At 41.9% G+C, this 23,131-nt stretch overlaps 1 protein-coding gene across 4 annotated transcripts in view; it reads left to right on the top strand.

Moving 5' to 3' along the window:
* Window positions 1-23,131, top strand: part of ephb2b (eph receptor B2b) — a 136,367-nt gene that overhangs the window by 49,283 nt on the left and 63,953 nt on the right. For all 4 annotated transcript variants that reach the window (XM_030420397.1, XM_030420400.1, XM_030420398.1 and 1 more), the window contains exons 2-3: window positions 1,389-1,468; window positions 12,145-12,829. In XM_030420397.1, coding sequence (XP_030276257.1) covers window positions 1,389-1,468; window positions 12,145-12,829 — 765 coding nt within the window. The remainder of the gene's footprint in view (window positions 1-1,388; window positions 1,469-12,144; window positions 12,830-23,131) is intronic.

Here is a 23,131-nt window from a genome sequence, read left to right as displayed (position 1 = left end):
CCCTTCGTGCATTACATTTGCTGGCTGTGACTCATGCTCAGCTTAGTAGCCGTGTTTGTCGAGGGGGTCTCTGAATCCCTCTGTGGCATTTGGTATTGCAGCTGACGCCTCCAACCTGATGAAGGCTCTCTCCATCTGCTTCAGCTCAACACCAGAGTTCTACAACACTGACACAGCCTGTCTAATCAGCAGGAGAAATTCATTAGGCTTGCCCTCTGTTACCTTCAGAGAGAAGCAGAGCTGAGATGAAGTCATGAATGGAAAACAGGGCATGAGGGTATGGGGGACAGAGGGTGAGAAGGCGAGTGAAAGAAGGTGACAGTGTGAAGGGTTCAGTGAGCATATGACAGACGTTTGGGTCAGACTGGTGGAATGTGTGCCACGGAGGACCTCATGACAGACAGGAGGCACATTTTCTCTGACCCCAATTACCAGAGGTGTTTCTTTCCACCAGCTAATCCATGGCATATAGGGTGGCCCCTCGTCTGTACCGTGGAGATTTGCTTTTCCAGCCCCGTCAAGTCAAACGGATGATGACTCAGTTCTGCTGGCCGGGATGTGACTGACCTCTTATGAAGCCAATAGCAGTCAAACTAGCAATCAATCTGTATCTCAACTGGATTGAATCAATGCAGCCCGTTCTCACTCTGTCACATACTGCAGATTGGTCAGTGGCTCAATGAAGTTTGACGCTGTATTTACCACTCAAGCAGTGCAGTAGAATAAAAAGCAAGAAAATCAGTGTTTGGGGAATTGTGGAGGTGGTTTTATATGCCAGAAGTTTCTGTGTTCCTTTTGTATTATTGATGGCAAATGTCAGAAAATAGTGAAAATTGTCACATTGAAACCTTTTCTAGCTAAAAGTGACATCTTAAAATTGCTAATTTCATCCGGCCAACCGTATAGAATTTAAAACATTTGGTTTAAAGTTATATTAAACAACAAAAAAGCCAGGAATTCTGTCACTGGAACCAGTATTTTACTTAATAAATAAATCAAAAGATTAATGAATCAAAATTTTGTGCACAAAATGTGTCGATTTGAATCTGCAGATGCCGAACAAATGAAAGATGAAACAAGAAACTCCTTTTAAAACCACAAATATGATGTCTATTCTGTAACTACATTCTTTTGTGAATATATACCATATATATGTTATTTTGAATTGCTATTCTCAGCTGTTGGCTGGACAAAAGATGAGGCTGTCACATTAGGCCCTGGAGTTTCTCAATCGACGTGTCTCTGTTCCCTGATATTTTATAGAGCAAACATATACTCTTCCTCTCAAAATGTTTGCATGACTCAAGTGGTTTCCACTGAACCGCAGCAACATTTTCATGTTGTCAGGAGATTATCTGACCACCGTCTCTCCTTACTTCTTTCCACAGAGACACTCATGGACTCCACTACAGCCACAGCGGAGCTCGGCTGGACGGTCTACCCCGTGTCAGGGTCCAGTGACAATAGCGTAAGTGACAAGCTCTACTTTTGCTATGATCTGCCTCTTATAATGAAGACTTAATTAAATTATTTAAGCAACACTTTAATTGCAAGTAATTTTTGGACATTTTCATCTTAACTCTCTTTTGTTAGATGAAAACGTGTAGCTAATGTGTAAATTTGCTCAGTCCTCCATGAACATTTTATTTCTGGCTGTGTTTTGGTTTCACACTTCAAGGTCAAGGATCATTTAATGAGCCAGTCTGGTTCCCAGAGTGAGCTCAATTGTCCCCCCCCCCCAAAAAAATCCAACTGCCAATTTAAATTTGACAATGTTTTTTGGCCTGTAATCTAGACGTCATAAGACTTTTGAAGAAAAAAAAAACTTAATTTAAGAGTGGATACTTCCTCTTGCTCTGTTTTTTAAAACACAGTTTGACAGAATCTCAATCATACATTATATATACAGTATGATATACACCAGTCGATTTTTTCATTCCATAAACTTATCTGTGTTTGTTCATTTTAACCTGATTTGAACTTTCTGCTTCATGACAAACACACTAAGAATGAACAACTATAAACTGAAAGCTAAATACGTGTGTTCATATGCCAGGCTAGAAGCTATGTGTTAACTGGGTCCTGTTGGTGTTTGATGCACAGTATTTCCACATGGTTTGCCAGGGCATCGGTTCCTCCTAGCCACATGCAAGCCAGGCCCACTTAAAGCCAGCCAAAACCAGAGTCTCAGTCTCCTTCACTTCTTTCCCCACCACAAGATTTAGACTTCTTAGAATGAGTCCAGAAGGGAGAAAAAATGTTGTAGACTTATTTGCTGGTGCATTTCAAAAAACCACTGCCGATTTTATTCAATTATTTATGCTTCTGTGGTTTGTATTAAAGATGGTTTGAATTATACTTTATCATGCTGTGTCTTTCTGCTCTAAAAAAGAAGGCAGTAAAGAGAGCTGGCCTCCAACAGTTCCATGATACAACTTCAAAGTCGTACACCAGAAATTTAGGACAACTCCGTCTCTCCCAACCTGAGGCTACGTTGTCTCCTCTCTTCTAATTCCTACAATCAATACCAAAGCAAAAAGACGCCGGGTTTCCTCTTCTCTTGCCAGCTCTGGATCCAATCTGAAAAGAGAGGGCTTACACACACATACCGACTCCAAAGACAGTTTACATCACATCTTCCTTTCATCTCAGCAGAATGTTGGATTCAGCAAAACATTTTCTCAACCCACATTTCATAATCAGATTTAATACTAAGTAGAAACTTCAGACTAAAAAGTTGAATATGAAGGTCACTGTTGCAAACTATTTTGTGCAGTGAAAATGCCCTCTCTGGCCAAAGTGAGGTAAAATCAAGGTCCAAACATCAAACCAAAGACTTCTAAGCTCTTCAAGAATCATCTTTGTTCCAGTAACATGTAGCGTACTGCCTTATTCTGTGGTAATTTTCTCCTCCAAATCAAATATCATATTTGATTTCACTCAAAGGGTCGAAGTCAGATTCCAAAAAAGACATTGTGTAGAACAAAAACAAAGAATGCAATAAAGAATACTGCAAACAATCTGTGTTTACTGACTGGGTTTTAAGAAATGTATCAAAAAGTGGTGAACCGCGCCCCATTCCTGATCATGAACAGCAGAGCCTTTTGAGAACGCCCCTGTCATACCCAATCATGATACTCTCACTTGTTTCCAATCAACCTCTTTACCTTTGAAATGTTCCAAACAAGTGTTTTGGAGCATTCCACAACTTTCCCAGTCTTTGTTGCTCCGATCAAATTCCGAATAATTAGCAAATCTCAATCCACCTGCCAGAATAAACCTTAACTCGCCAGTGAAGTACATTTGTGCAAAAAACACAGATAAGTTCAAATGTAGCATTTCTTTATAATGCAACTTTAAGTTTGTTTAGGTTCAGTTTTCTATCTCTCACTTGTCATAACACAGCGCTTGTGCTCTGCTTAGGTTTAGGCGCAAAAACCATTCAGTTAGAATTAGGAAAACATCATGGTTTTGCTTGAATTACCTGTTTTGGTTGCCCCAAAAATGGCTGGAGATGACCACAAAGACTCGGGTGCAACCTTGTTGCTTGTTGGCATTACCTACTCTGTCACCTCACGATGGTTAAGTCCGCTAGTAACCTTAAAATGTGAATGTGATATGCCACGTCTGGTCAACCTTGGACGTGTCTGTGGTTTGCAGAAACGTTAACTCCTAACATAATATCCTGCTGACTGGACTGGGTATATTTGCAAAAATCAATGATGTTATAAAACAATAATTAGATCGTATTTGTACCGTTTTGAGTATATGTCTAAAAGGATTAGTAAATGATCACATTGTCTTTCATATTTGTCTTACACAGCACCCCCAGTTGTTTTGAATCAGGGTTGAATGTGAAGACTTTTTAATGTCTGCTCCTTTTTGAAAAGCTCTCTATGCTTTTACGCTATATCCCTCTGTTAGAGTGCAGTGAAATGCGAACAAGTCCCTAAGCCGCTGGATTTAGGCAGGTATGGGTTGGCCTTATCAGCGTGGGCACTGAATTTTTAAGATGATACGGCTGAGCTTGTCAAAAAGCACAGTCCGTTGAAAAGCGCAGAGTGAGAGCGATGGAGATAGCTTGTCCCTTATGGCCCAGGGCAACAGGTGTGGAAACAGAGCTTGAGCTCCCTCTCAGTATAACAGCAAGAGGTGCTTTACAGAAGCTATTGTCTTACACACATATATGCACGGCTTCGCAGGCTTAACTGGTGGATCAGTAACATCCAGCAGAGCGCCGCACCAGCAGTTGGCTTTCACTACTCTGTATAGCTTCATGAAATATATCCTAACTTGACATGCGATACTGTGCGGCACAATGGAAACGCAAACAAGTAACAGTGTGATATTAAGTCAGAAATGTTATGGCAGTTGGTGTTATTCCACTCTTTTACAGCACATCTGAATGTCGCCTATCAAAGTATTATCATAAGAATCTTCCATAAGCACAGCTGTAAAACTTTCTACAGTAGGATTTTGGAAGTGATTTGTGTAAAACAATATCACAGTTCGGCTTCTGTAAATCAAGGTTTATAACCCTCTCTTTGTGTAGTCAGGCCGTTCCTCCTTTTAATTATGTAAAATGACAGCCAGACTTATGTTGTCCCCGAGCCAGATGTGCAAGACATCTTCATTATTCTTGATAGCAATACCGACAACTACTGTTTTATTTACCAAACCAGCATTTATCCTGGGGCAGTTTAAGGAGTTTACCGTTTGCTCTGACTAACACTGAGAGATTGTGGTATCACATGCCTCACTCCACCCTGACAGGAAGGCTGATGCAGTCGGTAGGTTTGTAGATTTGTTTCTCTGGGCAACTTTGTGAAGATTTAAACCAAATGTTATTACAAGTGTATAATTGTTGCATAGTTTTCAATGTGCAACACTACTGTCTCATATGTAAACTCAACATTTGCAGAGATACTACTTAAACAGCACTCTGCGTAAAGTTACTCAGAGATCCTGACCCATTGAGAATCTGCTTTGTGACATGGAGCGAGTGTATAGCCGGCTAGAACAGAAGAGTTAAGTGGTCAGTTTGTTCTTCTGAAGTGGAGCTGAGAGACGTGTGAACATCAGGTCAGACCTCCTGACCCGCTCTCTCTCCTGCCCTCAAGAACTGACAGCAGCAGCAGCCATTTAGACTTACGGCCGCAGGGCGCACACATAGTTACTGCGGAAGGAAAGCTGAGGTCTCCTGCATAGGCGGAGAACATAATGAGGTGGTGTGTGTGTGGGTTAGGTTATCATTATGGATGTGTCATAATGCACTGTACCAGGATACATCCAGTGTCAATCGGGGACACAGAAAAGCAGGAGGATTTTGCAGGGAGGCATGCTGCAAAATGTTTTGAAACAAATCAGTTTCCTGTGATCAAAGATTTTCAGTATTGTATTAGAATTCCTTTGGAATAAGATTGAGGTTGTTTATATGTAATTGTGGGCATGTGTGGCGCACCAACATCTTAGCCTTTCTTCTTCTTTGCAGTACAAGTAATTTGTCGAACATATTTCAATGTACTGGACTCATTGGGATTTGAAGTGACCACTAATTTGTGACTGAATCACAATTAAGGTCTGTGAAATTATATTTTAGGAGTAATGCAAAGAAATATGCAAACACAATCCACATGTAACGTTGTGGAATGGGGGCACAAGATGGAATTGTTCTTCTCGTTTCACATGTTGTGCATTAGTAGTGGACAGTGGTAATTGGAGCTGACTGCAGCAGACAGTTCTACTTAAGTCTGTGTGTGTGTGTGTGAGACTCTCCTTTCTATGAAGCTCGGTCTCCTGCAGGATTTGGCTCCCATGGCCTCTCTCGTAGTAATTGAATGCAGAGAGTGGGTGTCATTTGTCCTCTGTCCCTCGAGGGAAGGCACTCTTACTCTGACAGATTTCCCACAACTGCAAATGGGGCGACTGCGCCTCGAGAGTTTTCCAGCGGGTCTCTCTCCCTGCTTTTGTGTGAATAATTTATTTACTTCTGTCAAGGAAAGAGCAGTGATATGTAATGTGGCCCTGGATCGTGAAGCTAGTTCAGGTTAATTCAAACAATGTAATGACAAGACGTGATAAATACACAGTTCTTGTTATGTCAAAACAATGAAACCATTTAATCTTTGAGTGTTCTGACAGTGTGTTCACACTTGACTGATGTGTCACTCTGTTCTGACCACTAGTGGGTCGTAGAACAGGCTGTTTACTGCTGTCTTGTGCAGCTATGGCTTTAATTGAAAGACTTATGTACTTAAACACAGTGTTCAGTGCTGTTTGTCATTGTCTACGATAAAGTAACCGACTTATGATTAAAAAAAGGTTGTGATAGAACACAAGAGCTATAAAGAAAACCACTTAAAAGCCATCCCAGAAACATTCAACCTGAGTAATCTGATCACACATGGAGAGCTCTAAGTCCAGGTTTGAATGCCCTCAAGACACGTGCGACCTGGGCCACACTGAAGAATCGCCTCCTCGACTGAGGTCCTCTGTGAAACGAGAAGAAGCCAAAACAACATGGCAAAATGTTACTGTCTGATTTCCATTGAGTTCATTGCAATTTACATTTTGTGTCTGGGCTCTCTTATTCTGCTAGTGTTAGCAGCAGATGTTTGTGAACACACTGTCTGTCATCCCCAGACTCCTTTTCAATTTGCTTAAGTTTGAGAGTTGTTGAGTGAGCCGGAACTTAAAAACAAACTCTGCAAAATCAATACAGCAAAGTCTAAATCATTCAAGCCTTCTTGTGAATTCAGCACTAAATGCAGTACATTAAGTTGTTTATTTCCTTGTAAAAAGTGTTAGCTTGTTGCAGCTTTGCTGGATCAGCCCGTCTGCTTCCGTGTTTAAAATGCATTTTACCACCCAAAAGCTGTTTGTACACCATTTCAACTGATTTCATCATTAACACTAAATCTATGAAAAAATTCAGCATTTTATTGACAGTTATATGTCACATTTTATAAATACAGTAATGGGTAACCATAAGATAGGCTACTTCTTTGTCGCCCCTCCAGGAAGGCCCCAGAATCCTTAAAAATTCCTAAATTTTGTGAACTATTGAGTAAGGAACGACTTTATAAGCTTATAGCCTTCTTAAAAAAATCAGCCAACTTTATGCATGCAGACATGTCTTTTTTTTTTGTGAAAAAACATTGTGTCCGTTTTGTTTCAGTCATCCATGTGTTTGTTTCCATGTAGAGCGAGGAAGTGAGATTCGATCATGTGTGGTCACTTGAGAAGCATGTCAAAGCCAGGCGTGAACTGTAGGACTTAGAGCTGTCCACTTGATCCGATCACTCAGGATGGATGTTAATCTGAATTCCATCTTAGATTTCAGTTGACCCCAGTGATGGGTGCAGTAATAGATGTAGTCATTTGCTTCTGGAGTCATTCTTCCTTTCGTCCTCCAAATAACAATTTTACAGTCACTCAAACAGCCTTGTATGTACCGACCATCAACAACATTTCCACTTGCATTTGCCAGACAGATCTATTTTTCCTGAAATTTGCCGGGGTGTTGACGACCTGTGGTCAGGAAGAGTGTAGTTGTGGTCGGCTTTTTTGCAGCCAACAAACTTGTTGACCGTCTGCATGTTGGCTACGTTTTCCTGGTTGCATAGATGTACAGGAAATTGAAAATTCTGACAACTTGATTGTGCTGCTTGCAGAATGAATTCCAGCAGAGCGATATAACAGTGTGAGATATCAAAAGCTATGTGTCTGTTTCAGGACTGACGCTTGCAGGATTGTCCTTGAAAGTCAATATTCTTCAACACGAGGTGAATTCAAGGCTTCCTCCTCTGTTGTAAAGACGGACTTAGCTGGAGTTTAGCCTTGTTTTTACATAGGATTAACCTTTGGAAGTTGTTGATTCTATCTTTTGAGTCTATGTGGCCGTTGTCAATTGCCTTAAGGCTATAACTGTGATTAACCTCTGTATACAAATGCATGACTTGTGTGTTCATGAGCATTAAACGCTGAACCCTTATGTGCTTGCTCACTGTAAAGCAATTTGGATTCAAATGCAAGTGACATGGACAGGATGTTAATGTCAAATAGGTAGTGTACAGTAGCTTCTGCAGAGGAGTTCTGTAATTATATGTTACAAAGAGCTTCAAGGACAACCGGACGTATTTCATGGTTTCGACTCGTGAATGAAGCAAAAAGCTCTTCTCAGTCAGTTGTAGAGGCAACTCCAGTCTATAATTCCGCCTTGGACAGTTCGTTCCGCTTGGCTTTACAGATAAAGCAGAGCCTCACTGCCATGGAGACATATGGAGTACAGGTCAGCTGAACTTTTCTGTCTCTCTCCCGGAGTGGCAGAGGAGATATCGATTCTGAAGCTCATTCTCAGTGAGCGTCACTGAACTGTAGCACCTCGTATAACACCAGAGGAAGAGAGGAGCAGCTGAAATATAGTAGTTTCTACTGGCCCTGCCACAGTCTAACCAATGCAATCTATATTCACTTCAGACAGGTTTTCTGTGCAGGGCGTTTGTCTCTCAGTGCTGCTGCTCTAGCATAATATAAATTACTGGCTCTCCAGTTAGTGGACCCAGGGCTGGTGTGGGAACATCGTTTCATTAATAAAGTAGAGAAGGCCCAGCAACAGTTGAAAACTTTGATAATCACTTTTACTTGAAGGATGATAAATGTAGAGGAATTTGTTTCGGGGGCAGTACAAAGGCAGTTTCACATGACTGTTTGACGTAATCCAACATGCATTATCTAAACGACAGGTGTGCACTCTTATCAGACTTATGATTTCATTATATATAGGAATCATCGCCAGGGCCATTAATGGTTATTATTATTAATTATTTATTATTAATGTTATTAATTAATAACAACTGACTTCAGGGTAACGGTTGTAGACCTGAGCATGAAATATGCAGATGCTAGTGTTTGTTTTGTTCTCTGTGGGAAAATGGATAGGAAACACCCAGCAGGTTAAAGTAAACACTTAAAATTATTTACCAACAAGCCAGGATTATTAGACTCAGGACCCCAACGAGAGCAATTAAAACATAAAAGAGCGTCTTTTTGTTTGGAGCCAGTCGAGCGGTCTGTTTTACATCATTGGTTTTTTATCGTGAGAGTATATTTCTGTGTGTTTTCGGAGGTAGCAAGCACATCCACATCTGCTGTAGCATGAAAGAATCCATTGCTTATTGTTTACCTTGAAGTCTTACAGTCTAATAGCTTCGAAAAAAAAACCCAAAATATTTCACAAATGCAAATTAGGTCTTGATAATATTTGGTTTGCCTTTGGTTATTAGGAAAATGGCTTTGATCCTTCCGTTCCTAAACATCTCTTGATTTTATGTTATAGCATTGCACGAGTCAATGCACTCAGCCCTATGGCTGTTGATTTCCACTCCCAGAGAACAAGAAAAACAACATTTTTTTCAAATGCAACAGGATCTCGATAGAATAAGCTGGAGTTTTTGTTTCCATCACCCTCTGAGGGCAGCTCATCCCGTCTAACTAATCCATCTTGACATCCACCACCAGGGTTACCTCCACCTTTCGTACTTAAAACACATGACCACCCTTTTACCGCACTCTGTGTAAAGAGCCAGGGGAAAGGGCTGTGAAAATGAAGACGTTTCTTCTAATTTCACACTCTGTGCTTGATCGTTAGGCTCTTATTATGCCCCATTTGCTTCCCTCCACTGGTTGTGATGAAAGCAGGGCAAAGAGGCCATGACAGGACAAAAAGGGGCCCTCCATCAAAACACATTTTGTTTGGGGTCTCTTTTAGCCTGGCTCAACCCTTCCCCCCACATCACTGCCAACACTTTCCCCTGCAGTTTCTCCAGTCTGCATCCCTCATTAGCAGCAACCCCCACCTGTCTCCACATTCATTTTATTAAACTGCAATTGTCCAACGCTCTGTGCTCGGTAGAAGTGGACTGTCCGCTCTTGTTTAATTGGCCCACAGCCTCCCCACTGCTCCTCAACAAGTGGGAAGGTCAATGGCTGCTCATGACCTGCGATGATGATGTCTGCCAGTATGGGCCAAAAGACAGATTTATCCTTTAACCATACCCCCTAAGAACCTCTAGCTTACATTACAATCATGTAATAATTGCTTCATTTTTACGAGTTTAAATTTTGCCACACTGCATCACTTTGATGTGATGCAACAGTAGAATTAAACTTGCACCCAAATGTACTCTCATATTCTCTGTGATCAAAATTTTAATTTACTGAGCTGAATTGAAAGTATTTCTCTCCAAGTTTGTTTTCTCTGATTTAACATAAAAAACTCTTTGTGTTTTGAGTTACAGGCCCAGTTTTGATAAGTAAGAAGTTCTTATAAAGTTTTTGTCATGACGCTGCTTTCTCGTTGTTCTCATTACTATTATTATTATTGGCTGAACATCAGTCTTTTCTGTTTAGGTTGGCTCCTCTGATGGTTTGGGTCTGGGTCAAGCCAGCATCACACGCGCAGTGATTAATTAGGACATGGGAATTAAGGACCAGAGCTGTTCTAATTAGTCAGAAAGTGTTTGATAGAGCGCCGGTTTGCAACAAGAGAGTGACTTTCTTCTCCCAACCCGTCAAAATCTGTCAAAATCCTCACTAAGTGGGCACTAATTTGAGAAATTATATCAGCTGTGAAGTGAAGAGTGAAGGGGGGAGGCAGAGCGGTTGAAGCAGTGGATGGTGCAGCTGATGCAAAGTGGCTCTTGGGGGTTGAGAACAGGGTTTCTTTCTTTGGCTGAGATGTTGAGGTCAAGGTCACGACCTGCTTGGTGGTTAGAGCGCATGGTGTTTAAATCTGGTCTGATCCATGGCCAAGGGGCAGGAAAACCACAGAGGTTGCATCTGGAGCCTGTACAGACGGAGCGACTGCTCAAACTGGTGCACAATATGTGGCCTTTGAAGTAGAACAGAATACCCTGAAAACCTGGAGAGAAATTTGCCCCCTTGATTTTTCTTTATATGATTACCTGTGTAATACGATTATGCCAGTTAAGTATGACTTTGATTGTGGAAAATTCATGTCATGTTTCCTCAGCGCGCCACCGCAGTGAAAGGATCTCTCACTGCAATGTCAGTAACACATTACAGTATGTGCTATGAATGTGTCCTATTAAGACACAATAAAAAAGTAGGACACACTATCACATAAACCAGAACCTCCCTGCTGCATTCAAGTGACTTAATGTCATGTCTCCAGTTTCTCTTAAAGCATTACAGGATGTGAATGGTTTCCCTGGAAAACATCAAAGCTATCCTCCTGTACAAAGAAGGGTTTTTTAACATCCCAAAAAAAAGGTTTTTGTCCTGTAAATTTAGCTTGACGTTAAAAAAAATAAATAAAAATGAATGAAACAAAAACTATATTGCAGCCTTTACTGCTGCTACATGTTTTTTAAAGATTAGAAAAAAAGGCAAACTGACGCTTTAATTCAAGTACAGTTTTACATTAAGTAACATAAGTACAACCTCCCTTTGATGGATTTACACAATCAGGTCTTAAAAATGTCCCTAAAACTGCAATTAATTCAGTAATCACAGAGCAGCTGGTTCTCATAGATTAAAATACTGCTTGGTTTAGATTTCTGAAAGTCATGGAACACATAATCTTCAAATAGTGAACACTAACATGTTGTCTCTCATTATAATAAGACAATCCCTCTACTATGAATACAAAACAACTACTTTTTTGTGTAAACAAATAGGAGCTGGGTCGGAGTAAGTAACATGTAAGTAGGCTTCTTATTATACCAGTATTACCACAGGAAATGGGAGAACATGCTGGAAAGGCTGGTTTTCATTTGTTCCTTTAGTCTTGTCTAATGCATCCATGCAAACGGGGTTGTTAGAGGTATTTTGTTTCCCTACACCGTGTAATCAATTTAATCAAAATATTGCCTTAAGCTGATTACGCCCAGTAATCAAAGTATCATAAAGTGAGCATGAAAACATTCTTGTTATTGCTGCAAAATAGGTATCAGCAGGGGCTTTATGACAGTTTATGTTAATAGAAAACATGTAGACCATTTACTTCTTTACAGCTGAATTGAACTTAATTGAATGAATCAGTGAACTATTTTCCTCAGTTGCCTATTGTTTTGTGTTCTGTATTCAAATGTAAAAATGTTTGTGTCTGTCCTTGGCCCACAGTGGGAGGAGGTGAGCGGTTATGATGAAAACATGAACACCATCCGGACGTACCAGGTCTGCAATGTTTTCGACAACAATCAGAACAACTGGGTACGGACAAAGTACATCCGGCGTCGTGGTGCTCAGAGGATCCACGTGGAGATGAAGTTCTCTGTGAGGGACTGCAGTAGCATTCCTAACGTGCCGGGCTCCTGTAAAGAGACGTTTAACCTCTATTATTATGAATCTGATGCCGACACAGCCACCAGAAACTCCCCAGCTTGGATGGAGAACCCCTGGATCAAAGTTGACACCATAGCAGCAGACGAGAGCTTCTCCCAGGTAGACCTCGGTGGCAGAGTGATGAAGATCAACACTGAGGTCAGGAGCTTCGGCCCTGTGTCACGAAACGGCTTCTACCTGGCGTTCCAGGACTACGGTGGCTGTATGTCCCTCATCGCTGTTCGCGTCTTTTACCGGAAGTGCCCTCGTATCATCACGAACGGGGCGTTGTTCCAGGAGACACTCTCAGGAGCAGAGAGCACCTCCCTGGTGGCCGCAAGAGGTGTCTGCATCCCTAACGCAGAGGAGGTGGATGTGCCCATTAAGTTGTACTGCAATGGAGACGGAGAGTGGATGGTACCCATCGGACGCTGCATGTGCAAAGCTGGGAACGAGGCTGTGGAGAACGGGACTGTTTGTCGAGGTATGTTTTAAGCCTAATGATTCACAACAGAGTAATCCAAACACACAAGGATACAATCTATACAGTGTTTATATCTGGTAGTGCACTCACTCTAAGCTGTTCCAGGAATCTTTTAATTCCCAGTCATTCGATGGTATAAGCTACTGATATACCGTCATGTATTAAAAAAACATGAAGGAAGGTATACATCCTGTGACTAGATTATTCAGAACTAGCCATCGCTATATTTCCATCCCCCTTGCTGAAATACACTACTGGATACAGCAGTTCACATGATAATTCTGGTTAGAGTTTGATCTGTGAATATGCCGATGCCTTTTGAAGATGTAACTGCAGAAGGTGTTAAGTTCGGTTCTTTCTTCTGAGCAGCCATAAAAGGATGGGAGTTGCTTATAGCAGGTCTTTGGTCCCAAATCACAACAGCTTGTCAGGGAACAAATTATTTATTACTTTTCTTCCTGTGGTCCTTGTAGCACTTGTATAATTAAACCTCCAGTCTATTACGTAAAGATTATAGTCCTTTTTTCTCTAGGTAAAAAGAGCATCAAATGCACTTTCAGATTGTAGATTGTTAGTTGGGTGTGTTTAGGGTATTTCTTCCCCAAGATAAAATACAGCTGCAACAATCAATATTTTAATTCTCGTTTCTTCACTTCTCTATGACTGTAAACTAAATTGTTTTAGGTTGTCGACAAAACAAGACATGTGAAAATGTTATCTTGGGCTTTGGGAAACACTCTTTGCATTTTATAGACCAGGAAGTAATCAACAGTCTAGTCGATGATGAAAATAATAGGCCCTAGAATAAAACAAATCAAAAAACATCTCCCAACTGAGCATCACGTCTGCATATTTACAGAGGAAATTCAAAGATAATGTGACCAACAGTTTTCAATCTGTAAAATATTGTGTGCTGACCTTTTCTTGGTTGAATGCCTCCTTCTGTCTATAAGGACAAAGAGGATATTTTTCAAAATTGCCTGCATTTTCCCATCAATTTGAATCCCTCACAGGCGAATCGATTTTTGGCTTCTCAAAACATCAATGTACCCAACATTTACCTGTGCTGTGCCCTATCCTCACTCTGGCAGGTGGTATTTGGTCAACGTGCTTAGAGATCTTGATCACTGGAAACAGCACGACAGCGTGTAGCCTGCAGACTGGAGCCGTGCTGCTCCTGCCCGGCACAACAAACCACCCACCTGCGTTTTAGATCGGTGTGTTGCTGCCTCTCTTATGCGCGGCTGTAATTACAACACATCCCCCAGTGTCTGTGTGCTGGGAGGGGAAACGTGATGGGTGCTGCCTCACAAACACTGCCAGGCCCCATTCAATGACTACTAATGAGGACCGGCACCAGCTCCTCCTCGAGGAATACAGGCCCGTAAGAGGCATTTGAAGACAGCTTCTCTGCTGTTGCAAGCTACTCTGAATCCACATCCCCTCATAATTACACAAATCTGCTTGTTATTTGACCTACATGTAATTCGCTGCATGTGGTGGATTGGAACATCTCAGGGGCGTCCTCATCATGTCATGGTATTTTTTTGTGCTAAACGAGATTATACAATTAAATGCTGTCAGTTCAACGGGGAAAGCGTGTTGATTCTGTTACATCCTCACACTGCTGGGCGTGAGAATTTTTGATAATTTCAACTTCCCTTTTCTGGCCAACACACCTGCTGTACACTGGCTGTTTTACCTAGGCTCGAAAAAGAAGAAAAGCTTCACTGACTGCATGCTTTCTTCTTCATCACCCCCTGCGGTCTTGAGTGTTATAGATTTGAGCTCTGCAGGGCTCAGAGACAAGCCACGGTGACACTGACAGAAGCACACATACAGTACATGCACACAGACAGATTTTCACCGTCCTCTGTGCCACTTGGCCTTCCCTGATCACTCGATGCAGTGACTGAATATTAAAGCTTTATGAAAAGAATGCATTATCTGTGAGTGCAGCTGTGGAATGCAGCAAAACGCTACGCATGGAGATGGATTTTTATGGCTCCATACAATAGTTATGAGCGTCAGTGCAAACAACGGGGGAGTGTGTATTTAAACCGAGAAAGAAAATAAATCCATTACAGTTAAAAAGGATGTTATTCTGCGGTTCCCCCATTGTTCGGAAGCCCTTTTTGATGGAAGGCTGCCACCAGTTGGTCCGCTCCCTTGCCATCTTCCTAAACTCTGAAAGCTGATATCAGCGCTCGAAACTGTGGTCAGTCATTGCCTTTCAACTGCCAGAAGTTGGATAATGAATTGATCTATGAAAGATGCGCCTTTGCCTGCCGATATTATGGAGTAATGAATTGATTTGTGAGAGGTGCCCTCGGAGGGGTTGTTAGATATCCACTTTCATAGCTGGATTATGGAGCCACAGAGAGAGCGTAAAGCAGCCAAGATGAAAGCGACTATTTGTACTGTGGTATTAATAACGCAACCGATGCTTTGTTCCAACATCTCCGCAACTAAACGTGTAATTACGCATGTAACAATTAAATCCTTGGCAGGGATCCCGGCAAATAATTATGCTGTCATGAATTCTGTCAAAATATTGACAGTAGAAAGGGGTGCTTACATCAAATTGCAGAGGCCTTTTTCCCTCTGATTGTCTTACAAGTGAGATTAAGTTTCCTCTCTAAGAAGTGAAGGAACCACACCAGGGCTTTTCATCAGACACAGCCCTGAAAATAGAGATCCCTCATCCCCTCAGAGCCTTGAGAAGATGATGCACCACAGAGACACGTGAGGTCCTGTTTGCCCTTGCCTTTCCCTCGAGAATGAAAAGCATTCTCTTCAGTGGGGTACAATGAGAGCCATGTTCATGGGTGGAATCGCAAACTGCCTTAACAATGCCCATGTGTGCTTTTTCACTGTAATCTGATCATCTAACCCCATGCTATTGTGGGTTCAAGGGTCTCGACTACGGGAGCGTGGCTCGTGTTATAGAGCAGCGAAGATTTAGATGGCAGACAATTTGTCACAGCGACGCTAACAGCTTGATTCTTCTTTGGGTTATGTTTTTGTAAATGACAGAAGAAGAGAAAAACATCGTAAAACAAGCAGTGGTTGCGTGGCCTAGATTTGCTGGGACACGAATCAACGCATAACATCAAAAGGCATGACAGTGGATGAAACAGTGCAACTGTGCACATTCTTCTTGTGTGCAGTGGAATAATGCTGCGAAAAATCAGGTTTCTGCCTCCGCACTCACAGGCTGTGACACTACTCAAAGATTTAGATAGTGTATGTTTGTAACGGTCATGGCAAATATGCCGAACCAGCAGAGCGGGTCAGTAAGTCACATGATTAATAAGCATTTTCAGGTCACGGTGTGGAGAATCGGAACAACACTAGCACCTCTTTTCATGCCAGTGTCTTACCAGTAAGGTCTGCATCGGTGGCTTTGGAAGTGAGGTTCCCGCAGTTGCACTCAGAGCAATTAGATTAAGAAGGAAAAGCTTCAGTAATTCTTCAGCCAAATGTGTTTGTAGATAAAGAGAGTTAGGGGGATCGAGTGCAAAGGTAGGTGCTGGGCAGACCTGATTGGATAGACATGATTGCATGGAAAAGGAAGAGAGGGGAGGAGGCGAAGGCAGGAAATGAGTCCCCCCTAACCCACTGTCAGAATCCCAATTATTGCAGTCTTTTCGTCTGGAGAGGGTTTAAGGGTGGAAATCAGCGCAGCACAGACAAATCCACGCCGCTGCCTTTATTTCCCTGGGTGCCTCCGTCTTTAATGGCAGCTCTAATTGACTAACAGTGCACGTGGGGGAACAGCCATGCTGATGACTGGATGACTGTCCTTCTGCGCTGGAACAAGACACAAAGCAAAACAAAACAAACACACCCCCTCAAGGCTTCTGCTGCATTGTGCATTGTGCAAACAAAGATGAAGGAAGGTTTGCGCTGGGCTGCAGTTACAGAGAAAGAAGGGAGAGTGGGAGAGAGTTAGAAAAAGAGAGAGGGGGGACCAACATGTCAACAGTCTGCCTACACAATAGGTATTCACACAATATTATGTTAAAGTAAAAGCCACACTTACTCTCCCAGATTGATGGCTGCTTTGGCTGCTGTTAGGAGGCGCTTAGTTAAGCATAAGGAATACAGATGAGCTCCTGAACAGATGTTCATTACTGCAACATTTGTCTGTTAAATGGCATCATAGACAAAATGACTTAATTCCTGCATCATAGGCAATATCATTTAATTTCCATTACTGATCTTTTCATTTAGACCCCAGAACTAGTGTGTGATGTTTACTTGATAGAGGGTCTTCGGCGTGTACACAGTGTAGGATGTTGTAACCGCAGGAGGCAAACAGGCGAGCTCTAAGACATGTCATTCTGTCCACAGAGGCCCCTGGGAACATTCAGGAGCCTTTATTCCCTCTTCCTCACTATGATGAGATTTCAGTATGGCCAGGTGCTTTTCCTCTCTGTCTTCTTTTTCTCTGTTTGTTCTGCACCCTGCACACGTCCATAGAGCAAAAGTGAGGGAGAAAACAAGTGGTGGAGCCTCTAATGAGCGGAAGGGAAGAGAAGCCCTAAATTGAACACACATACAGTCTTTCTAACAGCCTCAATGTGAGGCTGGTCAGTCGGTCTATCTCTTATATCGTTATCGCAACACGGGGCAACATATGCTCTTCAATTTTTATTTTATTGTGATGTACGGTATATGTTGTCTTTTCCTGGTTTTAAAAGGCTGCATTACAGTGAAGTGATGTGGTTTTCTGAACTTACCAGACTGTTCTACTTGTTCTAATACTTGTCTGTATGTGTATTTTTTAATCCAATATCAGTATTATTTACCCTGAATATCATGATATAAGAACACCCCTTATTGCTATAGTATTTTCAGGTAATATTCCCCAGCCTTAAGTGAATGCACAAATTACATTAAAGTACACAAACAGGTACGCACTACCATACAGTATGCAATCCTGTGCGCACACAGCGACCTCGTATACCCACACATACACTTAATCATCCTCATCTTCACAGCACATCCATCATATGCGGATGTGATAACGTGACCTGCGATCCCTGCGAATTTCCCTGAGCTCAAAGATCATGGCCTGTTAAGCCTGTAAACGTATTCCACATGTTTTTGCACATGTCGGGCTGTGCTCCATATGCCCCTCCGTCACACTCCTCATTATCCCACACCATCTATTGAATCTCAAATTCAGACAGCATGACCTCCTATAATCCCGGCGTCTCTTTTTTTCCTACATTATTGGTCATCTCATCGACTGTAGAGGCTTCGTGCAGGTCTGGTTCTTGCTTGTAACACCTACCCCTGTCTCACCCTGAGCCCCGAGATACCAGACAGCCTGATGACCACAGACAGATTTCTGGTGTTTCTCCATGAGAGCAAAGCTGGGTGACAACCCTGAGACCTCATGGTTTTATTCATGATGAATTTGCCTTGGACTGCACTGACACTGAGGAAATGAGAGCTGTGCAGTATAGAGAGATCCTTCCAGACGTGCCTCTCTTTTCTCATCAGAGACAAGGCCAGGGCTTTGTCAAAACATCCCCATGCGCGCTCTCTCAGATGTCCTCGACTTGCGTCCTGCTAGAGGATTCAAGCCGCTCTCTAGGGTAAGGGAGACTGATGGATCAAGCATCTGCCTGGATAAAAGATGAGAAACAATCGGGCTCACTGTTTAAGACAGGAGTCCCTCTCGAGTATCAGTGACCTTGTTTTGCAATGATGTATTAGAACTCGGTCAACATTGAGAGAAAATTGTGGCGTCTTGTGTTGTGTGCCGTTGACCTACATTAGAGCTGTTCTAAAAGTGAGAGTGAGGAGAAAGCTCATCCATTCCTGACATTGGTGGGATGTGCCACGTGTACTCTGTGGCCGCAGTATCCAAGAGATGAGCACAGTTGTTCACACAAAGTTAACCCCTTGGTCATTCACTAAGAAGCTGAAAGGGTTGAGTCTATATTCTGCTTCACACCGGATGGTCATTCAATCTCATACAAAGTCACAGGATTGCAACGTAAGATTCTCCACAGATAAAGGTGCTTACTGATGTGGCATGTACTCCACCTGAATATGAGCCCCTCAACGCTGAGTAGAAATTTCAAAAACATCTGTTGGTTATATAATTCACCAGGTATTCATTGTGCTGCTGTTGGGCTCATTTGAATTATTTGACAGTTGGCTCCTTTGAGGAGAAGTTCGACGACAGAAACTTATGTAAGTATATGACTGCAGCCTGTAATGGCCCTCACTTTCACCCTCACTTAGTACTGTAAAACAGAGAACAGGCACTTCATTCCCTATAGAGAAGAGTCTCCAGAAGTTTAATGGATTCTAAAATAAGTAACATCACCCACCGACAAAGATCTCTCTCCTGTTAAACGTCAGGTGATTAAAGATTAACTGGCTGCATGGGTGAAGCCGAGAGATGAGAGGGTGGAAATAGATCACAATGGAAACAGTGGAAGAGAAATATTAACAAGGACACATGAAGAGCTCGGTTTTCTTTCTCTCCTTCTCATTCTCTTATCAGTGTTGTATGCCTCACTGCGCATCAACATACCGCACTAATAACCACGAGACAGCATCTCCTTTGAGCAGCTGAAAAGAGAGAGATCACAGGCAGAGAATATTAATGCTATAAACTTCCCAACTCCAATATTTTCTCACTGAGATGTTTTGACTTCAGCTGAGGGATTAGTTACTCTGCTATGAGAAGATTTCTTGATACGGCTCCTTTCAAAATACATTATATAATAAAAAAAAAAGTGGCATTGTCAACCCTAAAATATGGTTCCCTCAGTTCTTGAAAATGAAAATTAATTTTGACTATATTCTATCAGAAAGTTGGAATTAAGAATATACATAGTTAGGAGATGTACATTCAAAGTCTTTGTTGCTGTACATTTAATAGATTATCTGCCGGACACTGCAAGGTCCACTTTGCTTTGTACCGTGAGTCAGCATGCACTGTAAATCTCTAAGTTGTCGATAAGCCTCTCTTGCAGGGTCATTAGATAAATTCCTGCGCGTTTGATTACTTGGCAATCAAAGTGATTTAGATTCCACAAGTGCACCCTGCTGTTCTCAAAGGAAAACAAAAGGCTGACTTCAATTAACAGCTAACTCCAGTGCCTGAAACCAAATAAGAAAAACCAACAAACAGAAAGTATCCTTGGATTCAAGGGCAACATCTCTGTTAACCTCAGTGAATCCCTCTGAGGTGATCATGTCCACACAAGCCTTATCTACCCACAGGGTGCCTCTGCAGTGTTTGAGCAAAGTCAACAACCAAATCAAGCAGTTTATATTGAGATTTATTTTACTTTGAGATTTAATTCCGAAATGTTTAGAAAGCCACCGGCTAATGTCAACTCAAAAGTTGGACTGGCTTAGCAAAGTTTCTGTCATCGTCCTCACAGGGAGGTTTCCTGGTGGTGTTTGAGTTTGAAATTGAACACATGCTTCTAAAGCCTCATCATTGTAAAGTTAAGCTCTCCCCTGTTGAGAGCCACCACTTCAGGACTGTACTCTGTTTTCTTTTCCAGTTTGGTACCTGTGTGTTCTTGACTTCTGAGAGAATCCATGTGAATGTTTTTTTAAACAGACATATTGCTTATGTTATTTTATATATCAAGTAAGGCCCAAGAGGTGTTGATGCAAGAATAACTCCTGCACATTGACTTCAAACCACAAATCTGATGTTTAGATTAGGTAGGTCACTGATAACCAGCATTGACAATAACTGTGATTTTCAAAAAATGAAGTATTGATAAAAGAGTTAGACGTAGCTAAAGCTCAAGAGGTCTTAAATGTGCTTTGGTTGCACAAAGAAATCTGAGAAAATGACCTTAGTAAACGTTTTCCTAGTATATGGTCTCAATTTTCTAATCCTGCTTTTCGCTTGCCGAAATTAGCATCCCAATTAATGTTGAATTAAAAATGCATGTTCCTAATCAAGCTAATCCACCCACAGTCAAAATCAGGTCACATCTGGCCCAAAAATAAACTCAAGGCGTCACAAACAAATGGCTGACATCACTGTTCCGACATCCGCATCTTCTATAGGCAGAATTTATGTCTGTACCTCATTTTGTGCTGATCAGTGTTGTATATGTTGAGATATTTCACACGACTGATGACTGAAAACTTGACCTTCTGATGCTACAGTAAAAGTCAGTGGATCACCACATTCAAGAGTTCTTTGCAATCCATCTAGTAATTGTAGTCTGCACCAAAGTGATGGAGTGACTGACAAACCAAGATTGCTATCCCTAGGGCCATGCTGCCAGTACGGTTAAAAATAGTTGAAGCTTTAGCTTACAAGATCATGCTAAGACATAAAAGACGATGTGTAAATCTCTGGTTGACAAAAACACTGACAACGCCAGTGCTCTTTACTTTCCTAGAAGCATTTTTTTCCGTTTGCCATCACAGATACTGGCATATCGCATGCAGTATTTAATAAGCTCGCTCACTGCTTTACCTTGTTTATCAAAATACTTAATTAAGATGGTAATTGTGCAGGATGAGCACACTTGATGCTGGGCAGGAAAACAATCTTGGCTCCAGTGGCCTGGTTTAATTGTTGAAGCCTGGTTGAGGGGGATGGTGTTCTGTAGCTGCAGGGGACAGCTCTGCTTTGTAAATGGGCTACTTACAGAATTTTCTGGATGTTAAAACTTTTTACCTCCCCTTGGGCAGCCGCTAAGCAAATAAATTACTCAATATAATGAGCTGCTCTGCTCTCCTGTTGAATTCCCAAGCTTTCTGCTGAAAGGTACGGTTCGACACGCTTTTCCTCAGTCTTATAGCTCTTGTAAAGAACCGGGTTCATCTAAAGGATACAGTTCTCTTTTTTCCACCACGCTTAAGAAGATGAAAGGTGTAGTACAATCCGCCAGGCTAATCCTTATCTAGTCCGTTAGAATATTCCTACCACTACATTATGGTATGAAGCAGTGGTTTGTGGATAAGAATAATCTCACCATGTTCCTCCTCTCCTTCCTCCCCTGTTCTTCTCTTCCACCTCCACGTCTTTGGCTTGTGATTAGTGCTATTTTCCCACAGTTTATATTGTAAAGCCTTTAGGGATTCTCTGTTTATACTGAATTTATATGGAGAAGGAGGAGGTGAGACTGTAAACAACAAGCTAATGAGAAGGCTGCTCTGTTTTGCCTTGTGTGGAAAAATAACAGTCCCTTCCTGTGCACCTCACAGCATGAGTTATAATACAGTGCGGGGATATCATAATGTTTTTATGTCCCAGTCATGTTAGAAAATTAGACAGTAATTACTGCGTAATTTCTTTTTATTAGGCAAAAGTACGATTTGTTCTTTCAACTCCGTGTAATTGTAGACCCCTCAAGTTTTTGGTAATTCTAGATACCGTAAAATTTACCACAAGCTGTGTAAAATGAGGGCATTTCTGCATTTAGAGTGGTCACTAGCAAAAATAGAATTACATACAGAAAACGATTGATACACTGCCGTAACCTAAAGAGTAGATCAATACATCTGTTGGACGAACTTTACATGGTTATATACTAGAACAGTATCTCAAATTAGAGTCCCTGCAAGGTAGAACCGACTATAAATGCTGTAAAAGATCCATCACCCCCAAGTAATGGGCTTTGAGTATTGACATGAAAAAGAGAGAAATATGAGGTCCGCATTTGATTTCCCATTTAGTGAAAATATGGGTTTGCTGCTCAGAAAAACGCTGTAGATGCAATGTATATGTCAAGAAAGACGCCTGTGAAACAGTGCGAAACAGTCAACAGGCTCTACAGAAAAATCACGCACAAAACTCCTCCGCACAGCACATTAACCACCCGCCAGTGTTTACTACAAAGCCTGGATTGGCCTCTCAGCATATTGATGCCTGGGAAATGCTCACTTCGTGCTGGGACCAGTGTTCTGGTTTATTGTGGTCCATCTCAAGGCTGTGTGGTCTCTACCGAGTCACTTTGGCGGTTTAGGTGGGGGAGAGATCAGTGCATTTTCATGTGCAGGGTGTTTTCAATACACCCCGCCAACAGACTCAGTATGGCACCGTCTCGACACACACCAGGGCCACCGCTGCTTCCCCTCCCTGTACGGGCATCTCTTCTCTGTGCAGTAACAGGCTTAAAGAAATGTCTGGAATACATTAGTCACAGTTATTAATGAGGTTGTTTTGATTCAGCGCTCCCCTTGTCTTGGCTGTTTTTCCACTGTGCAAAGTCGTGACGATGCTTAGGATTTTGGCTGAAACTAAAAAGACAGACCTTGTCAGCTCACAGGGACACAGATACAGTTGAAACA

Source organism: Sparus aurata, chromosome 6 (genome assembly GCF_900880675.1).
Source record: "Sparus aurata chromosome 6, fSpaAur1.1, whole genome shotgun sequence".
Taxonomy (NCBI): Eukaryota; Metazoa; Chordata; class Actinopteri; order Spariformes; family Sparidae; genus Sparus; species Sparus aurata.
This window is presented reverse-complemented; position numbering and strand designations above follow the sequence as displayed.